Genomic DNA, 14,658 nt, shown 5'->3' with positions numbered 1-14,658 from the left:
CAAAGTACGTCATTCTTCAAGGATAGATAGAAGTTTCAAGGGATGACCCCTTGCAACCAAAGCTTTCATTTAACTAAAACTGAAATTATTTCTCACTTTTAAATTATGAAAAAAAAAAATTTTTATATGCTAACATTTCATTTTCAAAATTCTATTTTCAGGAGGACAAATAAAAATTTCAGTTATGCCTGGGCCTTTCTCAATTCTCATCAGCATGTTTCAATTATGAAAATCTGATGAGCATCACAATTTTGCAAAATTAAATTAGTATTTGAGAAAATAACTGCAGAGAACCCTATATTTAAACACCAACATTTTTTAATTACTTCTATTAATAGATATGCCAAGCCAGACTAGGATTCAAATCTAAAACACAGAAGTAAAATGAAACATGTTTCGTATTGAATCAATACTTACTTTGAGATAGAAATTGACCCAAAAATTGTTTAGCTTTTATCTGCTTTTTTGTTAACAATAAGGAAATATGCATTTGCGTTTTACTCGTTCTTATAACAGGCACCCATTACCATAGCGTAACGCTCGTTTTGTTCAATTTCAATTTACTGTTTACTTATTATACTAACAGGTAGCGCTGTTGGAGGTGTTTTTTTAATAAATTGTTTCTAGCTCCAACGCTCAGCTGGTCGTTATCACTCAGCTGGTGTAGATGATCTCGTTGTTTGAGTCGAGTGTGTGTCCCAGTCGGGCAGTTGTGAACAAAAGGTTTGGGTGTTTTAAGTATTTATTAGATTGCTTATTGTAAGTTTTCTACCGTGCCTAGTACCTTTTATTGCCTTATAGATCCTTTGCGTAAGAACTGTTAAGATAACGTTCTTCCGTGATCTTGGTTAAAGTACAAATACACGGTTAGCGACCTATTAGTAATTAAATGCATTTCTTTAATTAGTTTGTGCTCGTTTAATTTAGTTAAAAGTGGACTCTAATTTCAGCTATGTTGAATTACGTGATTCACATTTTGGGCGCGTTACAGTTTACTTTTGGTTGCTATTATGATTGGTATCATGTTATCGTTCCTAAAAGCGTTGCTCCGATTATGTCGGCCTATGGAGGAAAATTTAAGTTCTTAACATTTTGGGATGCAGTAAGTAATTTCACTAACCATCTGTTCTTTACCTAGTCTATGTGAATAAGATGTATGTAGATTTTAGGTTATGTTATTATTTTGCATTGTTATTATTTTGCATAGTAACGCTGTATTTATTCCAGCATGTTATTTTGAAAAACCTTCTTTTTACCAAATTAAGTGTAAAATTATGTGTTTCATATAACTTTTTTTTGTATATAATAAAATCATAAGGAAGAGGCAGGAATTTTTTACTAATATCGATAAATTTGGTACCTAATAAGTGAATTTACCTAGTAGCTGATCGGTTCAGTTTCATGTCATCATTATCCGTTAAGTTTCAATTTTTATTGATTAACAGTAGACTGATCTTTCAGTTGACGTTTGATGACTCGTTGTGAAAATTGAATATATGGTTTAGTAAAAGTTTCTTTTTTGTCAATATTTATTTGTTAGTTAAATTATGTTACGTTTATTGATTTGCAACAAAAATTAGATTTTTTCTCTTATGTATATTTCTAAACGTACATAAAAAGTGTATACATGCATGTTCAGTTCATTAAAGCATTGGCTGTTGACAGAGAAGATCTGAAATGTATTGTACAAGGTAGCAAATAAAAAAATTAATTCATCACAAACTATGTGAATTACAGAGTTATAGAGAATCATTTTGGCAGAATTCTTACAAGTTGATTAATCACGTAAATACATTTCTGCACATTAAGATTCTTTATTTAATAAGAAACAGGATGTACATAAAGGAAAGAAGGTAGAGGAAGAAGATTTTGATGTTAGCAGAGTTACATGTGTTTAAATGCATTATTAATAACATAATAGAAAAGATGAATTAACTATTGCAAAGGATACCATTTATTTAAGTATTCATGAAGTCTTTTTTCATTTATTTTTATAATTAAAAAATGTATTCATTTAATTAAAAAAACTACAGTGCATGTAAAGTAATAAATGTGCACTTTATGTAAGTTTGTATTAAATACACAAATAAAATACTAGTAAGTATACTTCCTACTTACACTATATGTTTTTAGTGGCATTGTACTATTCCCTTGACAACATTGTTATAGTGGTATAAATAAATTAACATTTTAATTTTACATACACCACATAAAACCCCAAAAAACTCAATATTCTTGAAAAATTTTAAAATACCAAATTTTATTAATTCAGTAAATGAATATTATAACACAAATCAGTTACTATATTGTTTTACTACATACTAAAAGGGTTTTAGATTGCATCAAGAAAGTCCCATTAAGAACACTATGAGGGAGAAGCTGTTCTACTGTTATATCTTTTTTAAAAAAATTTTGGAAGCTTATTTTAATGCCTTTAAGAAATGCGTAATAATCTTTTACAAAAATATATTATTTGCCATCTCTGTAAAATTGTTACAGATTACTCTATGACATCTAACCTTTAAAACAATCGATTGTTTAGGACTATTTTTTATTTTAGTAGGCTGCTCTGTCCAACTTCAGTTTTATAAAACAGACTATGAAAATTGTGGAAAAAATTATTTGCCGAACTATTTTATGTTATTTCTTCTTAATGGTATAGTTTTCTTAGCGTTGGTTTTCATTTAAAATATTACATTTAAATTTTACTTTTTTAAATTAATTAGAAGTTTAATTTTAAGTTATTAAATTTTTATTGGTCAATCATTTTCATAAAAGAAAAAGGAATAAGCCTAGAGTGTCTTGTATAATATATATTTTTTTTATGCTGCATCAGAAAGAAAATTCAGAAATGCCTTGCCTTCATGATACTTGCAAGTTAACATGTTTAATGTGTGACTACAGTATGTAATCTGAAAGAAATATGTAAACTTGCTGAATTTTTATTACATATTATACTGAATTTTTAACATGTTGCATCCGATTTTAAAATGTATGTTATTAATCTTTTAACTAAATTATCCAAAGACTCATCTAAAGCAATTTGGGTTGAAGATTTGCAATTAATATTATTAAACAGATGTGGACATTTGGATAATTTGAAGAAATAATGATACAGGATACTAAGAAAATGTCACCAGACATTTCTCTATATTTGTTTTGCAGACCTTTTTTTCATTGGAATCTGAAAAATTAATTTTAATAACATTTTAGTGCAGAATTGTATCTTGTAATAGTTTTTTATTTTTAGGGAACTATGTTTAAAAAGAAGAATTAAATTCTATATATTATTTTACTGTATATTATCATTTATTTATTTTATTTTTTTTCTCTTGCACACGAAATATTGTGTGCAAGATAAAAAAATATTGTGTAATAAAAACGTGATAAAAATAATTGAAAAAGAAGTAATGACATATTGAATGGCGAAGAAAAAACACTACCCAGCATGAGCTTAAGAAATGCAGAATTGCTTTTTTCTAGGTTTTCTGACAATTATAATAATTTCTTGAATTTTTATGTGAACATATTTTGAAAACCGTTATTAAAACGCGCGTACACCCACACACACACGTAAAGTAACACACAAAGTAATTGTATATAAAGTAAATGTATATTAAGTAACACACGTGTGTGGTTACTTTGTATATAATTTTTTCTTAATGTAAAGCCAAAAAAAATCGACGGTGACGAATAAAAATTATTGTATATCTTCATATCGGCTTTGTAGACTACTTCAATTTTTTTAAAATTTGTCGACTTAATTTATAAAAAAAATTTAACTGTACACCAGAGGAATTTATTAAAGGAATCGCAGAAATAGATACCTATTCGTTTGGTGAAAGTGTGCCTTGCATTTAGATTTAAAAATTTGAATCGAATTAAGAATATCCTTTTCTTGAAATCCGTCAAAATTGTTATTTCACATCTAGATGACTAATGCATCTCGTAAACAAATTTACGATCTATTGTGCTTAAATCTTTACGATCACCAGCATTTTTTTATGATTAACATTTTTGTAATTTGATAACTGTGTTTTCATCGTTGAAAAATCAAGGAAGGTAAGCTTGTGTACTATTAAATATAATGTTAGTTCTATTAATAAAATTCTTTTTTTTTGAAACTCGAAACGGGAGTACAGCGAGTGCTAAGTCTGCGAGTGAAAAAGGAAGCATACAAAAAGCTCCAAGTCCGAGCTTGTAAAATATTTTTGTAATTTTATTACTATTTGTAATAAAATATAAACGTTTAATTTATACGAATCTTTATTCATTAATTTAAAAATAAATAAATAAATATTTTTAATAGCACATTACATGTGCTTACTTTAATTCTACGTGTTCAAATTTCTTGTTTAAGGAAATTTTGTATTTTTGATTAAGGTAAGTTATATATTGGATCCCTTTAATGCGGATTTCTCAATCACATGTTGAATGTCAAAATTTTACTATTTTGTATTGAACAACAGTTCTGTAAAGCATTCTTTATTGTATTTTATTTTGTCCTACGATCACCTTAACGACTTTCACTTGCAGGTTCTTCCAGTCTTATCCTTATATAACAATTTACTTTCGGTTTACCTTTCTCCATGAAGATAGACATCTGGTCATTATAGCTTCTTTTCGGAGACTACCTCGAGTTATCTTTAATTGTATGAATTTATCTTCTTCTTTTGAGTGATCGTGTCGGTAAATATCTAAATTGTTAATTTTGATTGGAGCGAAATACTCGTTAAAACTCAAAACGTCTGGGAAGATAAAGATTATACCGTCCTGCAGAAAGCGAAAGAATTTTTGTAGTTTGGTCACCGTATCTTAAAAAAAAAGGCTGAAATTTTTAAATTCGTGCTGTCGGAAATTTCTTGTGTGCGTTTATCGGAAAATAAGTCGTAAATTGGGCTACGAATTTCGTGACCTGTATTGTTTATGGTAAAAGTTCTCCAGAAATGGATTTTTATGTCAAAAATATATGTAGATTACTTATACGCTAAAATAAGCTACACAAACTGATAAAAACTTATTTCAAAATATTTCTTGCCGTTTCCTTTTACATGGAAAACGAGCTTTATCTTCTTTTTTTTGTTAAGCTAACAGATTGTTGTGGTTAAACTATACCGTAACGTGTACATTATGAAATAATTTTAATTCGTTAATTTAAAATATGGTCCTATATCATCTTCATTAAATGTTAACTCGTTCTGACTATTAATTTAGCAAGAGGTGTGTATATATATATAGATATAGATATATACTTAAACATACATGTTGGCACGTATGTGTACACACACATACACACACACACACACACACACACACACACACACACACACACACACACACACCACTCCATTCCTTAGTCGTATCGAAATGATTTTTTCACAGTAATGACTTAAAACAGATTTATTAGCCTGTGAATAATATTATCCCCAGATTTTTAATTGATGATTATATCAGCATAATATTACGTTTCTGGTTATGTAGAATCTTAATAGTCAATTTATTCTTTCAAGTTAATTCTAATATTTGGTGAATTACAGTTTAATCGCGGTTCTTAGTATTGTTGAAATCGATGCAAATATTTAGATATTCGATTATACCATTAGATATTAAAAGAGTTAGATAAGATATGTACGTAAATTTTAGTAGAACACTATTAGATTATAACTACAAAAATTGCGTGACCATTGTGTTCGTAATGAACATAATCTTATTATCGTAGTATTATTTCGATGACGATATTGTTATAAATTTGGCAAAAACGAGAAATTTAAAATAAAAATTGGGCGGTGCAGACTTGTTGCTAGGCGATTGTAACAAAAGAAACAAATACGATGAAACGTGACCGATGGACGAAGTTACAAAAACATTAAAAGTAAGTTAGTCCGAGGAAAATAAGTTTACATTATGGCGGAAAGGATTTGGCGATATATAGGTTAAGGAATTCAAAAGAATTCTTTTTTAATTAATTTTTTGTAGCGTTTCATAGCGTAATATGAAACGAAATATGGGCGAAATATGATCAGCAGCAAAGTTGGAGACTTGAAACGGTGTGTTTAAATGTGTATGATGAAAATTTAATTGTGTTCGAAATAAGAAAGTTCTTCGTCGAAATGGAGAAAAATGGGACCCCAGTGACAAAAAAAATTATTTTTAGAAGATAACTAGACGAGCGAGTCGTGCATTAGGGTATCCCCCTACACGGGGCTATTTCATAAAATGTTTTAAATTTGTATGAGCTACGTCTTAACATTCACATTTGTATATAAATCTGATCTACATTGTTAAGTTTCACTTGAATCGTGCATTATATATTTTATTCTAACGTGAGCCTAATAATACTACTAGAAATACTATTATTTGTATGCATGAGATCAGACCCCTGTATATTAGTCATTATCAAGTCATGCCGCGCACACCTTTTCTACGAGTTAATTTTATTCGATATGTTATAAGTGATCATTATTTAAATTAATCTTCGTAGGATTATTTTTATAACTGCTTATCGTTTGTTTAGTTCAGTGAACGCAATTAAAACTTTTAATATCTTTTTACCGATTTCCTCACCGGTTTTTTCCAAATATTTATTGTAGTAATTTGTTAAGTTATTTTAATAGTACATCGAATGATCTGAATATTTTAATGCAAGTTGAATAATGGAATCGGTAAGCGTAAACCGTTAGTGTTGTGGTTTTAAATGATTTGCGGTATACAAAATAATTATACGTGTATTGACCGATTGTTACAGTGAACGTTATGATGAACGTTACACTGCGCAACAGAGTTCTTACTATCATGAAGTCCGTTACTCCTACCGTACGATATTTTTACGCTCTATCTGTACTCTGATTATCTGCAACTTAACAGATTAGTTTTTTTTAAAGAATGTGCTTATCCTTCCCCCTGCTACGCTTGTGTGCTATTGCCGGTTACAAGGATAAGTGCGCATCTGGAAATGATAATTTATTGGAAAAAATAATTTTTATTGACCTACAATCAATTAACAGAAACTTATGATCGATGTTACACACACACACACACACACATACATACATACACTCACACATATATATATGTGGGGTGTGTACGCGCGTATTTCTGAGAATTGAAAATCAATGCAACTGTAGTTATGGTCCGGTAATGTAACTTTCCTGCCGTCTATGTATTGTTTGGTCGATCCGCATGAAATTTGCTGTGGGTGATTTAATAAAAATTAAAATTAAAAATTTCAAAGTTAATTTCAGTTAAACTAATTCTCAGCATAACTTATAAGCCCTTTTTGTGTGTTTTGAAATCATCCGAGGAATAATTTATCTTGCTTACGGATGCGGTAGTTTACTTAGTGTGCAGCGTTCGGTGACCTGTTTAGAAAATGTCCGTGAACGGTTATCAGTATTAGTGTTCGATTACGTTGACCGTGAGGACTATGAACGATCGTAATGATCATACCCTTTGATTCCAACCTTTACCCTTTTATCTGGTCTTTACTAATGGGTGTTATTAAATAAAGCAAGATTTTCGTTCTGAGTAGATATTGTACAGACAGCGCACGCTTATAATTCGAAAAAAAATTACTATCTCGTTATATTAGAGTATAATTATCAGTTCTGATAGTGTTAAATGAAAGTTTTGAACTTTATGTATCATTAACTCTGTTATTGGATTACTTCAGTTTCCACTTATTGTCCTGTTTTTAGAAAAACTTATTTTTCTTGGCGAATTAACTTTAGATCATGGGAGTCTTATTTTCTTCTTTATGAACTTATTAATGTATCCCTTATTTAAATATTATCTATATTTCAACGTTAGAATTTGTGATGTATTTTAATTTTCTATTTGACGTGTGAGCTCAAATAAATGTTAATGAATGAGAATTATAATCGTTCACGTTTGTTGAACTTTTTTTAAAGTTAAAGAAAGTGAAATAGGTTAAAGGTTTAATTTTTGTTCATTACTTAAACGGTTTTGTGTGAGTTTTACGAACTGATTTTTTTTTTTTTTTTATAAATCTGGAGACTTGATGGAAATGAATTAATAAATTATATTGCAGACGGAGTGTAGAGGTCCGTTCACACTCCGTATATAGAGTACATCTATTGTATGAAAAAAATAGATTGTGTTAATTGAAAAAATATACATATTAAAAAAATAGTATTTTTTGCATAAAAAAAATATATTTATAAAAAGTTGTATTGTCTAACTAACAACTATGATTAAAAAAAAAACGTTTTTCAGGTTTTGAAGGCCAAAATTACAATAAACAAATGAGTAATAGTAACAGAGATAACTGATGATGAGTATCATTGAAATTATTATTTTTTTTTTTAATTCTATCATCGATTAATTATTTTTTGTCTCGTTCATTAAATTTTAAGCATTAAATAAATATTTACTTATTCTTTATGTAGTGAATTTTTTACTCGATAGTGTTTATTTTTGTCTTGTTTTTATTTTATTTATAATTTGCTTAGACGTACGTATATTGGTTTGGCTAACAAAAATAATACAGTAACAAATAACAAGTTTCCTCAAACTTAGTCGCAAACGATGTTACAAAATGAGATGTGCAACTTTCTGAATTATTTGATGTAACGATGATTATTATTAATGTTCCAACCGCCTTATTTATTTTGAGCCGGACCTGCACTTGTTCCGATCATATGTTCCTCGCACGGACAAGTACTGAATTTTTAAACTCCTCTTTAATTTATCTTTGCCCCAAGACAAATTTTGTATCTGCAAGTCTATTCGAATTTTATAAAGCCTTTTCAATTTGAAATTCGATCTCTGAACGGAATGTATGAGACGTTATTTGATGTTAAATTTCTGTCCTTCACATGATGCCTTTTTTAAACGATTCAAAGTCGTGGAATTTTGACTGGAAATTTGTAATCCCTTTATTCAGTATCACTCTTTTAAGGATTGTTTAAAGGAAAATCCTGAAAGATGATTTCATAATATTTCAAAATTATGTGTGCCGTATATTTTGTGTTTGCATATTAGAATTGTATTCTCTATTGGAGGTAGAGAATTCAAGCTTTTCTTGTTTTTTTTACTAGGGAAAGTCTCCATTTTTGAATTTACGTTTTATTGGCTTGACGCAAATACAACTACAGTCGTTCACATGACGGCTCAGAATTAAATCGATGTGATTCAATGCTTCAAGGATCGCCAGCTCATTTCACTGTTGATAAAACCTAAGGAAAGTCCTCGGGTAGATAACATATTTTCCAGATCCTGCTTGTCCATTAACCCCGAAAGTGTACGTGAAAAAATGAAGGACTTTTCATTGCAATCCAGAGGTTCCTAATTCTCTTAATTATTTTGTTGTTTAAGGTAATACTATGATAGCACATGAAGTTGCGTCTCTTCGTAATATCAACCGATTCCTCGCGAATTACATGCACTCCAGGCCAGAATTGAAGTTTATCCGTCATACGTAATTTTTATGGCTATTAAATCCGTATTTCTCTTCCTGATTACAGAATATTACTTGTTTGAAGAAAATTATTAGAATCAGTGGCTGTGTAGTCGGGAACTGTCACTTCAGAGCCTTTGGACTTTCTCCAAAAGACTTTCAAAGACTTAACTGCTGGGCTTTTTGCCGTTGTAATGTCCTTTTCATTCACCTTAAAATCCGTCGTTCAGTTACCTTCGGCAGTGAGAATTTAATGGCGAAAGAAAAAATTATTGGAAGACATTTGAAGAGGTGGTTTTACTCTGCAAAGGTTGAAGGGCAGCTTTATAGATACTATGCCTATTGTTGATTACGTTTTAGGAACGGGGGGGAGTGGTGTTGCGACCGGCAGCGTTACAAGGCGGGTGTCTTTCCTTACGGGGTTGTGATGTGGATTAAGTTGCAAGAACTTTTATTAACACAGCTTTAGCAATTTTTAAATTGAAAACGATGAGGCTTTTTTAAGACAATTCTTTCTTGCGCTCTTATGGGCCTTTTTTTTAACCAATTACGATAACTACGATTAAGATCACAATGTATGATCAGGAAAAGAAACTGTATTTCATACAGTTTCTTATTTTTATGTTGTACTTTTTTATTAGTAGTAATTACATTCTCTCGGTACCGGAGAGTTGAAACTAGATTCATAATCTTGATCAGACCTTTAATTAAGACATTCCTAGTAGCGAATAGACACGTATTTTCGTATGCGATGTTTATTTGCAAAAGATGAAAAATATAATTTTATTTTTCAAATAAGACCCGAACATGTTTGTTATTCATTTAAGTGGTGATCGGAAATATCCCAGTGCGCTTCAGCTTAAATTCTTATTGTGCTTCCAGAAACCCTAACTTGGACTACCCAGCTCTGTGTCTTATGAAGCCCAAAACCTTATCAATTAAGTCAAGTAGCACATCCCGTTAGACCGGTTCCGACGTCCGACAATTTGGGAATGTTTCCTCTCAAAGGTCTTCAGTTTTTGGATGCCGTGTTTTGTAATTTTTGTAGACTGCAAGCACACGTGATAGGAATCTTTCTGGAGTAAATTCGTCGTAGACAGATATATCCGGAACGATCCATTTTCAGTGCTGAAAAATGGATTTTCTTCAAACTGCCCGCCTAACCGAATAATGAAATTCGTGAAGGATCTATTTGGTTTATGGATTAGCACCTTTCTCATAAATATAATTCTGAATTCAGCATTTTTCCTGCGTCAATTATTAGTGCGCTCATTATTGATCCGCTTCAAAGTCTCTTGGTTAGTTTTTACCATAAGGAGACAGGTCCTATAAACAAAAGAATTGTTCTCTTCTTTGCAGCTCTATCAGAGCTATCACTCTGTTGCCAAGGTGACAAGGCACTGAAAGTGCCTTGTCGCCTTGGCAAATTATCTTATTGTGGGTATAAAATAAGGCTTAATAGCTTACTTATTCTGATTCAGAATTTACGGTACGTGATAAGTGCTACCAACTGGTGTAGTTGAAAATTCACACGCCTATTTCAGGCTATTTCATTTCATTACATCGGTTAACGTACCGTAAAATGGCGTAAATCTTACCGTAAAACATTCTTGGCGAGATTCTTCGGCAAAGCATCGGGAAGCCTTGGGGGTTTTCATTGGCTTGGAAAGCTTTTTTTTCACCTTCTCCCCCAAGCCGGATCCACGTAAAGCATAAGCATGGCCTGGGGGAGTGTCCTTTACTCTAACGAGATTACCCGTCTACCGGCTGTAAGTCTGGCATGACAGGCAGACCCGCCGGTAGGATCTTGATTTCCTTGCGTGGCTGTAACTCCCAGTGTGAAATCACCAGGTCCGACGAAGTCGTGTCCAGCGACCCACCCAGGGAGCCGGGACTCGGTCTTGCATTGCCTACCTCAGACGGAGGCAACCCAAAAGTCTCCTCCGCTGGGACTCGGTTCTTCAAGTGCCCCTCTCTAACAAGCCGCACTTGCCGGGACTCGGTCTTATCAGCTCCGGGGCACCAGAGTCCACATGCTTCATCGCCGACGACTACCCTCACAAACGTGACCAGACTCCGACTCCACGATACTGAAATAAACCAGAACGCTCCCATACAGGAGAAACCAGAAAGCCAGACATTGAATAGCAACCACTCTCTATAAAGCCTGTAGACACCAGGACAGCAACTCAACCGCGAGCAGCGTACTCATCTGTGATGATCCGCTTTCCCACAAATAATGCATACCCGCAGGTTCCCACAATTGGTCCGCTGACAACCACGCTATCCGCAATTGTAACACATTGCCGAGCGATCAGTCCCGCGACAAGGTGAGGACATGTGGTCTCGGCCCCAACAGCGATAACACCTATCATCAGCATCCCTCACGGAAGCACAATTCACCCAGTCGATCCTAACTCGGTGTTCAATCAGCTTCCTCGCAACACCGTACGTAGTCACAATAGTGGCGTTCTGTTCCTCGTAAGCTGGACGAAGTGAAGACACTCGAAAATCAGCTGTCTCACCAACCACCCGGCGTATGGCCTGAGTAATTTCCTCAAATGTACACGCATTCACCGCATCAGGCACAACATCTTCCAAACTCCGGAAGAGTTCCCGACGAGTAAAGGTCGCCTCGTCCGGCCCTAATCCATTCGGATCAGCCTTTCCATCACCAACTTCCATCCCGGTTGATCCGTCGCCGACCCGGACAGACATCCCCTCCACAGCAGCCGTAGCAAGCGATTCAGAATCCCCGGATCCAGCCGGCAACTTCTTCGAGTTTACCCCCTCATTGGGAGAGATACACAACCGCCTCTTCACAGAAGACTTCTCCTGTGACCACTCCGTGCTAGCACTCATCCTATAACCCATCCATGATTACCGAGACAGAGACGGAAGGTCCTCCTCCAAAGTGTCCTCGCAGCCATCACCTTCCGAGGAATCTTTCAGTCGCCCATCAACAGCCGGCTCCACCTGAGACCGAGCAGCGCGAGCTCCTCCTGCTTTCCCAACCGACACAGATTTATTGCCGCGTGAAGATCCACTCTTGGACTTCCTATCCCGAGTAGATTTCCCATCCACGGTCGGGGGTCGAGTACGATCACCGCCAGAACCAGATATCTCAAAACAAAACAAAAATACAAAATAAATAGCAGAAGTTCGTAAAGCAATCAAAAAATGCAATTACCAGGAAATAGGTCCCTAAAAGCACGAAGAAATGTAAAAACTAGTAAAACAGAACAAAATGTGTCTAAAGCGCACCAGAAAGACCAAAAATTCTCAAGATCGAAATATTTTCTATGGCCGAACTTAAACAAACAGCAAATAGCTGATGTAAACATATCCTTCCCAATCATTCTCTCCAATCTGGACAGTGAGCAATGAACCATTAATAGAAGACCATGTCTCATTAAACGTTGACCATGTCTCTTGTCAGATTTCATGTCCAACGTTTATCTTTCAGTAGCGGTTGTTAGTAGCAGAAGTTTCTACATTAGTAACAGATTTCATCACTCATCACTGGCAATTCTATATACCGCTAATCTGGTGAGGGCTATAATGCATAGGTCCAGCGGCAATAAACAGAGCAACCTGTTGTACGACTGTGAGAATTCGCCTAAACGCTTCAGAGATGCAGCGGCAGTCAATTCTCTGGAGGGCTCGGAGTTGATGCCTGGGCTTTCCTCCGTCACACCAAAGCTCCAGACACAAACTCATACATCCGGTATAGTAGAAGAATTAATCTCTACTTTTGACAGGTTTCTTTAAATAATATGTGACCTTCTTTCTTCTTTTTTACCGATTTTATTTAAGCGAGCATTCCATACGGGTTTCTCATCCAGGATGACGCCGAGATGCGTAACATCACTTGAATACTCCAGGTTGGTATAGCCCTATCCAAGGTCTTTCATACCTCTTAGAACTTTCTTCCGTGTAAAAACACCACGGTTGTTGTCTTTTACTGATTACCCCTATTTAACGTACAAACGATGGATAACGTAAGGCGTTAATAAACGTGTTTTTTTTATCATTGCATATCGGCTGATACCGATTGAATTGCGATATTTCTTTGGCAGAATAGCCCGCTTCAGAATGACATTTTAAAATCGAAATTTAAGAATCTACTAACCTTCTTAATTTCATAACTGAAAGTTTGTTCAGAAAATTAAAGGACGGCAATCCTTTTTACTACTTATATTACATCGACTTTATATCCGTTTGAAGCACGCAAAAAATCTGAAACATATGCCTTGTAAACCGGTTAATTTATGATATTTTCTCATTTTCTGGCGCTTTTGGATCAATGATTTTCGAATTATCTGGAATTTTCTGAGTTAAGGTATTTGAGCCTGGAATGGTAGTTTTAAAAAATTAAAAATTAATTTCTTCGTTTTTAAACGGAGTAAGAAAGTTTGCGTAGTAATTGCAAATAATCATTATTACGTCATGATCGGAGTGGTATTTGAAAATTAAAAATGATTAGATATTTTGCCTCATTGCGACGGATGTACAGTTACTCTTGCACAAGTGAAGTCGTGGGGAGAGGGTGTAACAGAAGTCTTCATTATGTACCGCTCAAATGATATTTAATTTTGTTTATAACAAAATGCTACCGTAGAGAACAAATCCTACCGTTTTACAATTAACGCAATATCTGTTGTATTACTCAATACCTTCTTATTTGTACGGTATTTTCAGATAATTCCGTAATTAAATAACTGATTATTTTTAGTTCGTATTAAACTCTTTGCCAATGATTTGATAAATCTGAAGGATTATTTTCTGCAATTGCTAAGAATAATTATAATTATTCTTAGCTATAAAATATTCGTAATTATCCATTTCTTCACATCGTTTAATTGTGAGAATGCATAATTTTAAATATCCTGTCGTCTGTTATAGACTGTGTAGTAAGATTTTATCGATGGTTAACAGTTTACAGAGTGAAAAATATCTTGTTACGTTGTTTTTAAAGAAAACATGAACTATTAACACAAATAGTAACACAAAAACGTAAATAACAAACTGAACAATAGAGAAAATAATACTATTATTACGTAATTTTATGTTGAATGTTAACAAGGTGAATATAATGAAAAAATTACAGATGCTTAATAACAATTATAACGCATCTTTCGTAGATGGTTTACTACTTATCTTTAAATTTGATTCTAATTCTCAAATTGTAGTTTAGTTAAAACTTATAATGAGCCTTCTTTCGTTAAAACAGATCGTAATGA

The 14,658-nt window shown here is 33.3% G+C and overlaps 1 protein-coding gene across 4 annotated transcripts in view; it reads left to right on the top strand.

Annotated features, from left to right (window-relative positions):
• The first annotated feature begins 590 nt into the window (after positions 1-590).
• Positions 591-14,658, top strand: part of LOC142323364 (androgen-induced gene 1 protein-like) — an 85,865-nt gene continuing 71,797 nt past the window's right edge. For 2 of the 4 annotated variants that reach the window (XR_012756092.1, XR_012756091.1), the window contains exon 1: positions 629-1,102. Coding sequence is in view for 1 of the 4 variants with exons in the window: in XM_075362897.1 (XP_075219012.1) it covers positions 953-1,102 (150 nt within the window). In the remaining 3 variants the exon portion in view is untranslated. Of the gene's footprint in view, positions 1,103-14,658 lie in introns of all 4 variants that reach the window. The other 2 variants (XR_012756093.1, XM_075362897.1) reach the window with 2 other exon arrangements.

Source organism: Lycorma delicatula, chromosome 1 (genome assembly GCF_047948215.1).
Source record: "Lycorma delicatula isolate Av1 chromosome 1, ASM4794821v1, whole genome shotgun sequence".
Lineage (NCBI taxonomy): Eukaryota > Metazoa > Arthropoda > Insecta > Hemiptera > Fulgoridae > Lycorma > Lycorma delicatula.
The sequence above is the reverse complement of the archived record's forward strand: the minus strand, read 5'-3'. Positions and strand labels throughout refer to the sequence as shown.